This window comes from Amaranthus tricolor, chromosome 14 (genome assembly GCF_026212465.1).
Source record: "Amaranthus tricolor cultivar Red isolate AtriRed21 chromosome 14, ASM2621246v1, whole genome shotgun sequence".
Taxonomy (NCBI): domain Eukaryota; kingdom Viridiplantae; phylum Streptophyta; class Magnoliopsida; order Caryophyllales; family Amaranthaceae; genus Amaranthus; species Amaranthus tricolor.
The window spans coordinates 6,454,093-6,465,109 of NC_080060.1; the positions used below are offsets into that span (position 1 = coordinate 6,454,093).

Below are 11,017 nucleotides of genomic sequence, written 5' to 3' on the forward strand. Positions count from 1 at the left end.
ACACTAATTATACATAGATCAATCTAATAGAAATGGTTTCACTATGAGACAGTAACATCGGTCCAAATTCCCAACTCACAATGTGTGCCTGGAAAAACACTTACAATTTACGATACACATTAAAACTATAACTAAGTTATAAAAAAGAGATTAAAAAAATAAATAAATAACTCAATAACTCAATAAAACTAAGGAATTCAATCAATAATCATACAAAATCTTTTGTGGTTTCTTTGCCATTTTTTTTCTTATTTTAATTCTCTAATTCTCTCTTCTCTCTTTAAATCTTTTATTCTTAACTATTACTAATATTTAAGTAAATATCTTCCATTGAAATTGCTGAAGCTCAAGCAAGAAGCAACCACATCAGTTATCATATCACTGTCTCGATGAATATCATTTTCAAATTACTTCTAAATTTTCTTCCCGCTCATATTGAAATATTTGCATCCTCTTACTCGGGATGAGTTGAAGTTTATGATAGGAGAATTTGTCAAAGTTTAGTCCAAACAATTCTATTCTTGTTTGTCCCGCTCATTTTGCATCAATTTTATTTTTAGACTACGGCCCACCCACCATTTTCTTTTAATATTATTTGTTCATGTTAGCTTTTTTAATTTTATGATTATGAAAAAAATGAGGAGGTTCTAGAACCATTAAATAAGAGGGTTGGGGGTTTTGTTGTTTCCTTTATAGTTAGAAGTAGAATTTAATTACTTTGCCATTTATAAAAAAATCTGTTAAAGTAATTAAAAGTAGAGAATGTGTACGTGAATTAAAATAATTAAAGTAAAAAGTAAGGGTGATAATGATATATAAGGAAAAAGAATTAAGTATGGGTAAAATAAAAAATCATACAGTTGCATTTTGTCAAAAAAATTTTTTTGTTCTTCTCGTTTACTTTTTACACTGTTTTTAAAGTAAATTTTAAACCTTAATAGATCTCTAAATACATATAATAAAAAATTATGAAAAATACATGATAAAAAAGTATGCATTAAGATAAATCTAATGAGATTTTATATGGATATATTTTATCTTTTAAATATGTTTCAAAAATATTAATTAAATTTCTTTATTTTTAAAGTGAAATATTCCAAATTTCTAAATAAAAAGAACACTAAAAAATAAAAAAATAAAAAGAGTATGAAACATCTAAAAATAATAAGTATTGCAAATAAAGCAAAAGGAAAAAAGTATATAAAATGAGACAAAAGTAGGTTAACTAGGTAGACATAAAACTATAACAGTAATCTGTAGCTGCATGGAATATTCAATCATTAATAAATGATTTAGTCATCATATGTCGGCACCTACACATTATTTTAATTAATTTATAAAATAAGAATTTGAACAATTATTTAATAAATTGGTAAGGTCGGAGCTTTCTTAATCTATTCTCTTGTATTCTAGTAATACCAACATAGTCAACACAAGGGCGCACTTGTTTTTCCATCTTTGTCCTTCTCAATCCTTATTAGTTATCAAATTGTCTCTTCACTGATACAAACTTTTAAATAACGAGCATATATTTTTTTAATTTATATTAATTGGACTATTTAATTCATATGTTGGATTTATCTCACAGTCAATTTACTTTCTAAAACAATGTATTTAACTATTTCTACATCTTATGAAATTCACCTAATTTTTTAAAATTTCTCTCACCAACTTTATTCTGTTTTTATATTTAACTATACCCCCTCATACACTCATATTATTTCTAAATCTTCCGTCAATATAAGGTGGTGCTCTCATATATTTTCTATGGTAATATGTTATTTTTGATTTTAATTTTTTTTGTTAGCTTTGTTAGAAATGTGAAATGATAAGTAAAATTAACAAAAAAAAGAAAAAAATGAGTTTCAGGTAAATTTAATTACAAATATGTCCGAGCTTAAAGTTAGGTTAGTTTGCAGTTACTAACAGCGAACAAAAAAATTGGCCAAAAAATGTCAAAATTGGTTGTTCGTAGTTACTAACAGTATGACGTTGTCTCCCCTTTGTTTTTTTGACCAATTTTTTTGTTCGCTATTAGTAACTACGAACTAACCTGACCTTAGGCTCGGGCATAAAGACGCTTATTTTTGAATTAAATTTACCCGAAGCTCATTCTTTTATTTTTTCCTTAAAATTACTTATTTGTTTCACATTTTCGTTATATCAATTGGGTTTGACCTTCTAATAAAAAGCCCATGAAAAGTTGGACCTACACCTATTGAACTAGCAAACGCGTTCCTTTATGAATGTGTAGCCAAACAAGTCAAAGCTTATAAGAGCATCCATATTGATGATCTAATTATAGGTCATATGACCAAATTAGAGGAAACTATTAATGGTGATCTAATATTGGGAAAAAAGTTGGCAAAATTGGTCATCATGTGACCCGTTCTAAGAAACGATCACTCCTTTTTTCAGCCATTTTGCCATGTGTCAGACGCTGATTTGGGGGACAAAATTAGCAAACTCATGCACCTGTCACAGCCCCTGCCACCTTTCCAAGTGCGCCTTCTCATTGGATGACAAAACAATGTCTTTTATTTATTTTAATGGCTATTTTCTTAATAAATTAAAATAATTTTTTTTAAAAAAATATACCAACGGTAATAGTTTTTCGCGATCTATAAAATGAGACTAATTTTGATTTTTTTTGGCATAATTTCATATTTACCTTTTTTTTTCCTATTTTCCTACCATTTTTTTGGTTAAAAAAACAACAAAAATCATCTTATAAATCCAATGGATTCAAATAAATTTTTTTAAATGTAATGAATTTCTCTTAATTAGTAATTATTTTTAATGTGCGGATTAGTAATTACTATTGATGTCTAGAAATTTATATTTATTAAAAAATATTATCTTTTTTAAAAGATTAATATGATTTTAATTAATAAGAAATTAAATTTATTATAATTAAATAAAAAATTATATTAAGTTTGTATATGAGAATGTTATTATGAAAAAAATAAAGATAAATATTAGATAAATTAAGGGAGAGAAAATATGATGGGGTAGAGAAAAAGTATGAGAGAAAAAATGATGACATTTTTGAAGAAGTTATTGTTAATAAGATTAGGTTGAAAGATGACTTTTTAGGAGAGAGAAATATTGTTTCCTTAGAATCAGGAGTGACTAGTCTTATCTTCTTTACTTACTGCCTTAATTAAGCATGAGAGAGCAATGGTTTCTCAAACACTCCCCGATTAGGTTTGTTCCGTGTATATATTCAACGCTATTCATTTGAAGGAAAGTTAACTACTTAATTAGAGGTCATTTGAAAGGGTCTAAAACCACAAATCTAGAAAGCAGATCTTTAGGTCGGAGTCGGACCCAAAGATCAAGTGTTCTCATCCACTATATCTAGAAAGAAACAATTGTTGTTCTCAAATCATCCTGACGATTTGAAAAAAAAAAAAAAAATTTCACGTGGTAATTTTGAGGTGTTGGATTTAACACGTGGTAACCAATATTTTTTTAAAATCTATGCGGTAATTCTGAGGTTTACCTAAATTCATCTTTCGTGATCTTTTTACACCAAAACTATTTGAAAACGCTAGTTTAGTAAGATTAAGCATCTAATACGGCTATTTAATCCTTTACTAGATCCCTTTGCATCGGAATCTTATATTTCTCCTAAAACATTAACCCTACTTTCTCATCTTCCCTCCAAATCACATTCTTTCCCTCAAATTTAAACCGTAATTTTTTTAATTCTCCTTCTGCTATCAAATTAGAATTCCTTTTTCAAACAATTATACTTAAAATGATTTTTTTTTAAAATTTCTTCTTCAACCTTCATGAAGATCATACTCAATTATAAAAGGGTGTTCAAATACTACTTAAATTAATAAGACGAAGAGTTGGAGAAATTTGTGAGCAATTCAATTAGTTTGTAAAGATATTCAACAATCCAGCAAATCAATTAAAATTCAAGAATCCAATACATTCAACAAATTCAAACTAGTATAAAACCCTATGTAATGCACAGAATTCTTAGTATAAAGACATAAATAAATATAATTTTCAGAAACATGTAAATAAAGATATTATATACTAAAGATGAAGTAATAAATAATAATTGTTGAAATAGGGTGATATGACATTTTTATATGTGTAATAAATTTGAATAGTTTGTAGATGAGTAAAATAAATAACAGGTTGATTAATTTTATTTGCTACTTAAGCCAATATCAACCAAAAAAATTCTTTCGTCTAACGTGGATCCAAAAAAATGACATGTGTGATTTTTTTAGTTTTTTTTTATTAAATTGTATAAGGATTGGTTGAAATAATTTCTATAACTAAATAAGTTTAAATCTTAATAAATTATTTAATATCATCTAAATATTTCTTACTTTATTTTGTTTTTAAATTTCTCTAATAGTAATTTATTAAAAGATATATGATTAATATTTTGTTTCCTAATTTATAATTTTAAATTTGTTAATATCAGCTAAATGATTCTTAATTTACTGTTTCTATCCTCATAGCTAATTTATAGATTAGAGTATTTGATTAGTTGAAATAATTTCTATAACTAAATCAGTAAATTTAACGGGTTAAATATTAATTGATTGTCAAATCTTTGATTGATGTAAACTGGCCAGCTATTTAATTTAGTTAGTTTAAATACTCCAATGGAAAAATTACACACGACAAGTGCTCTAGAAATTTGACACTTCGCTTTTCACAACTTTTTTTAAATAGAGATATTATGATTATGATTCATGCACAAAGCTTTAGTTTTCATTCATTAATTTTTATTTAAGTACACGTGTAATTATATATAGTATAAGTTAATTTTATTATAGTAGAAACATAAAATGATAAACGATTATAAATAGTTATTATCTAAACAAATAATAAAGTATGCATTGAACTTTTCACATCAATTCATTTTGGTGAAAACTAATTGATTTGAATATTCATTTATCTAAAAAAAATGTGTTTCAAAATAATTTATGTCATAGTTGCCTTATTAGGTTTCGAAAATAATATGTGTAAGATTTTTTTAATTGATATGTTATTAAGATACTTGTTTCTTTCACCTTAATTTTGTCAAATAAAAATCCAAAATAATATTGTTTTGAGATAAATAGCACATAGATAGTATAAATACTTGGCATCAAAACATTAATATCATTTTGAAATAAAATTACATATAAAATTAGGTGTAATATGTTAAAATGTTAATACTTTAGATTTTTTAGGAAAAATTACCTAGAATAATTAAATCTTTTCATGATTTTTCTACAATAATCCTACCTATTTATTAACCACGAATAATCCCAACTTTGAAGGGTATTTTCATAGAATATTCAAATAGTATGTGTAAGATTTTTTTAATTGATATGTGATTATATTGTTTTGAGATAAATAGCACATAGATAGTATAAATACTTGGCATCAAAACATTAATATCATTTTGAAATAACATTATATATAAAATTAGGTGTAATATGTTAAAATCTTAATACTTTAGATTTTTTTAGGAAAAATTACCTAGAATAATCAAATCTTTCACCTATTGATTAACCACGAATAATCCCAACTTTAAAGGATATTTTCATAGAGTAATCCCAAAAACTGATGACTTGCTATAGCAAGTTTTATTTTTAAAAAAAAGATAAATCAAAATAAAATTTAAAAAATGTTGAAAAAAATTCTGATTTCTTTTATTGTTCGGAATTTTTATGTAAATGCAAAATTTTTCTCTAATTTTACATTAATTTTCAGTTAACTTTTTTAGTGAATTACCGAGTATAGCAGGTCACCGATTTACCCATGGTTACTCTAGGCAAATACTCTTTAAAGTTGGGATTATTCATAGTTAATCAACAGGTAGAATTATTATAGGAAAATCATGAAAAAGTTAGATTATTTTAGGTAATTTTTCTTTTTTAGTAAACTATGTATCAGATATTGATTTTATTTTATATTTCTTGATCAAAATCTCAACATAAAAATATCAATATACTATGCATCATCTTACTATAAAATTATTCTAAAAAACTATTTAATCAACATGTTAGTTTTATTTTTCTATATTTCAATTATAGTTATAAACCAATGATAATGTAAGATACTAATCTAATTTTTTAAATTTCTTCTAAATAATATTGAAATTAAATTATCTGATTGCTAATATTTATTTTAATATGCTAAAATAACATAAGTCGCAATTAGACTAAAAATTTAGATATCAAAATCATAATTATATTTAGTTACATATTGATATTAAGTTAGTCAATACAATAAGTATTGTTCATATTTTTTATTTTCAATTATTAATTAACTTTTAAAAGTAAAATACATATTTCAACTACCTTTATTATTATTATTATTATTATTATTATTATTATTATTATTATTATTATTATTAATTATAAATTCAAATAGAAATTATTAATTAATGATTGATTTTTTATTTTTTGAGTTGATGATTGATTTCCTTATATTAATTAAGATTGTCATTTTGATTACTTAATTTACTATTTTTTTATTATAGAACATACAAATAATGTGAACTTATGATAATCTTTATATTATTATTTTCTCTCAAAAATAGTTAGAGTCAATTAAATCAAAATATTTGTGTATGTAGTCTTATTTTTGATCCTAATACAAAAGATTAATTCAGAATATTTACTCTACTTATTTCCTTAATTATTGTTATATATTTTAACTTATTCATTTACCATTTTTAGTCATATTATTGTTAAATAAAATTTACTCTAAATAATATGCCATATAGTTATTTCTTAACAAATTAAAATTTTCGATTTGTCATGCCTCCTTAGAAGATGACAGTTAGAATTTTTCAAGATTTTTATAGTATTGTATTGTTATGCCTCCTTAGAAAATGACACATATCATATGATTATAACCTATTACTGAAATAAAACTATTAAAGTTAAATTATTTACTGAAATAAAACTATTAAATGAAATAAAAAAATATAGAGTAACTTGTGGAAAAGTTCCAATAATTAGAGATTATAACCTATTAAAGTTAAATTATTTGTAAATGCCAACAATAATTAAATGAAAATAAAAAATTGAAATAGCATATCATTACCATATATACCTAGCCATAAGTGAGCATCCTTCAATTTGTTTGAATAGTCATCCATCCTTTTTCCATGTATTATTATTCTTCAAATCAATATTGATACCATTCTATGTTTCTTATTTTGACTTCATCTCAAGCTTTGAATAGTCTCTTTCCTTAGACACCATATATATAACCCCAAACTTCATCACCAACCCACACCTTTCAAATCTTCTTTTCCTAAACCTTTATATCAAATTTCAATCACCTCCATCCTCTCATCTAAACTCAAGCTTAAACCTTTCAAAAGTCAATTAAACCGAAAATCTTAAATTTTAAAAGTCAACCCAAAACGAGAATCTTCAATTAGTCTAGTGATAGTGGCCGGTGGGCTTTCTCCTTAACCTTTATTATAACATAATTTTGATTTCCACCCCCTTTTTACCTTACAAATAAGGATTATCTAACCTGCTCCGAATAATGGATCGTGATCATCATGATCATGAAGAAGAAATCAATGTTCCATCATATTTCTTATGTCCAATCTCATTACAAATCATGAAGGATCCAATAACTATCTCAACAGGAATCACATACGATCGTGAGAGTATAGAAACATGGATTTTCACCAACAATAATCCAATTTGCCCAGTAACCAAACATCCCCTTAACGTAGATACCAACAATATCGACGCTTTTCTCACACCTAACCATACACTTCGACGCCTTATTCAATCATGGTGTACTCTCAACGCTTCTTACGGCATCGAACGATTTCCTACCCTGAAACCACCCATAACCAAAGCGCAGATTTCAAAACTCATCAAAGAAGCGTCAAAATCGTCCACACAGCGACGCTTTCAAATTCTCGACACAATTAAATCAATATCTTCTGAAAGCAGCGCTAACAAACGTTGTTTAGAGACTACTCCTGGTGTAGCCGAGTTCCTTGGTGATCTCGTCTTGAAAAATATTAGCGAAGATGCGTTACGCATACTCGTACATCTTCAGATTTCTGACGAAATGATACTAAGAAATCTACTGAAACAGAACGAAGGAGAATTGATTAATTCGCTAGTGAAAATAATTGAAAAGAGAAATTACGATTCGAGAGCTTATGCTATAGAATTGATGAAACAATTATTAGAAGTAGCTGATCCAAAACAGGTAGTTTCACTTACACGCGAACAATTTGCAGTGGTTATTCGATTGATTAGAGATGAAATCTCTCCTAAAACAACAAAAACAGCACTAAAAGTACTGGATTTGGCTTGTTCTTGGGGGAGGAACAGAATTAGGGTTACAGAAGCAGGTGCAATTCCAGTAATGGTGGATGTACTCATGGAGTCTAAGGATAAGCGGACGATGGAGATGGTACTGGCTGTACTGGATTCTTTGAGTGGGTGTGCCGAGGGGAGAGCCGAGTTGTTGGCTCATGGTGCTGGTTTAGCTGTTGTGTCTAAAAAGATACTTAGGGTTTCACATTTTGCGACCGAGAAAGGGGTGAAAATTTTGTTTGCGATCTGTAAATTTTGCGGAATTCCGAGTGTTGTGCAAGAGATGTTGCAACTTGGGGTCGTCGCAAAATTGTGTTTGGTATTACAAGTTGATTGTGAGGCTAAGACTAAGGGGATGGTTAAGGAGATTTTGAAGTTGCATTCTCAGGCTTGGATCAACTCTCCTTGTTTCTTAACTTGGTCGAATAATAATATTCATGGATTGAATTATTTATTAAAAAGTCATAAATGATTGATTTTCAATTTTTTTTTCTTTTTATTTATTTATTTATTTATTTTTTTTGTGGGGAATTCTCTTCTTTGCCCGTAAAAAAAATAGCTAGCCAAATAGAATGAACTTTTAGACGCTTCTTTAAAATGAGGCTATTTCATTTATTATATTTGGTGTACATAACAAGATTTTTGAGTATTTATTTAACTATTGATAAACAATTATATTTCTCCCATTTTATCTTTTACGCACATTGTTGATTTAACATAAAATTTCCTAGCATCTATTAAATACAACTTTATCCCTTTTATGTTATAGGTAACAATTTTATAATTATTCCATCGCTCTTATTGATATAGATTACAATTTTTATCTTTTAAAATTTCTTCCCTTCAATTCGTTGTGTTTTATTTTTCTCCCTTCCCCTTATTTCTCTCTCTTATAATTTGATTTACTTTCTTCCATCCAAACATAGCATAAGAGTTTTTTTTAGTTTTAAGCCTATTTTGAATAGCCATTTATATTATCAAGCTAACATCATAGGTGAAAGATCGAATCTTTTCCCATATTATGGCTAAAAAAAAATAATTCCCACTTTGCATTATGTGGGAAAGTATTTCCCACAATACCGTCCACGTGGAAATTTATTTTTTTTTTATTTTTCAGACAAAACCGCCACTTGAGATGGCGATTTGCCTTCAGCAGCAAACCGCCATCTCAAGTGGCGGTTTGGTCCCTGGTAAACCGCCACTTCATGTGGCGGTTTGCTTGTGGCCTGAATTTTTTTTTCTTTCATTTTAAAATAGTGAACGCAACATGCATTAAACTAGTTCAATACCATCTATTCCATAATAATCAATTACGAACCAGCTTGATTTGAAAAAATTAATTTTGAAAATAATGCAAAGATATATTACAATTATGGAAAGTCATACAAGAAGTTCAAATCATATAAGAATATACAAAATTTTTCAAACTACAACCCCCGGCCCCTTTTGTTTTGCGCACCGGTGGATGATGATGGTGTGAACTCGTCAACCTCCGCAATGACATTAAGAGCAGGAGCTCGTCGTTGACTAGCACGCTGATATGTGATGATCCTTTGCGGAGGCGATGGATGTGGAGGAGGAGTGGTGATGGAAGTTGGAGGAATGAATGGCGACATAGTACCGGATGACGATGGCGATCTGGAAGACCGACCTCGAGTAGATGAACGCTGGCGACCTCCTGTGGACTGAGAACTGGATCCTCCAGAAGAGCTACCTCTATGGGCTGAACTCCTTGGAGAAGGAGTGTGGAATGGGCTGAACTGGATCCTAATTAAAAAATTAGGGTTTTATTAATACCTTAAATGAGGATGAAAATGAACTAGTACACAAGGAGAAGAAGGGAAAGTAGTTGATTAGTTTAGTTGAATGAGAGGAATTGTAAATTTGAAGTAAATGAGAGTGAAGAAGTTTTTTTTTTAGGGTGATACTGGCAGCAGCAAGAAGGAAGAAGAGCAAAATGAAATGCAAATGTCGAAGCTGCTGTTTTGTACTGCTACAAAACCGCCACTTCAAGTGGCGGTTTACTAATTTTTTTTTTTTGAATAAAAATCTGCTGTTTTGTACTGCTACAAAACTGCCACTTCAAGTGGCGGTTTACTAATATATTTTTTTTTTTTAAATAAAAATCCACAAAATGCCATTTCAACTAGCGGTTTAGTTCACATCCCTAAACAAAACCGCCATTTCATGTAGCAGTTATATTAAAAAAAAAAAAATTTCCTCACACCTATCCTACGTGGACAGTAATGTGGGAAATAATTTTCCATTTCAAGCAAAGTGGGAATTAATTGTTTAATTTGCAATATTCTAGGAATAGTCTTTGAAAGATCTCTTCCAATAGGGGTTGATTAAGGATTTGGAAGATAGGATTGTCTAGTCCAATTAATTAAATATTAGGAAAATTTGTTGTGAATAATCCAACCTATTATTGCCAATAATTCCATCTTTGAAATTTTTTTAATAAAACCTTTACTTTCAGTTTGTTGCAAATGAACCCTTTAGAAAATAACCTGCTATATCAAGTTACCTTTCATCTTTTCCTTCTTTTTACCATTACCTGCCAATTAACATTTCGAACTTAGTAAAATAACTGCTAATTCACCACTAAAAATAAATATATATTCAAGATGATTGATTAAAATGTGTCTTCTTGATTCATAGTTCATACGTATACTTTATCTAAAAATGGT

At 27.9% G+C, this 11,017-nt stretch overlaps 1 protein-coding gene across 1 annotated transcript; it reads left to right on the plus strand.

The window, feature by feature from the left end:
- Positions 1-7,033: 7,033 nt before the first annotated feature.
- LOC130800041 (E3 ubiquitin-protein ligase PUB23-like) lies at positions 7,034-9,013 on the plus strand. The gene has a single exon (XM_057663375.1). It carries the CDS (start codon positions 7,531-7,533, stop codon positions 8,797-8,799), a length of 1,269 nt encoding a protein of 422 aa, XP_057519358.1. The 5' UTR covers positions 7,034-7,530; the 3' UTR covers positions 8,800-9,013.
- The last annotated feature ends 2,004 nt before the right edge of the window (positions 9,014-11,017 follow it).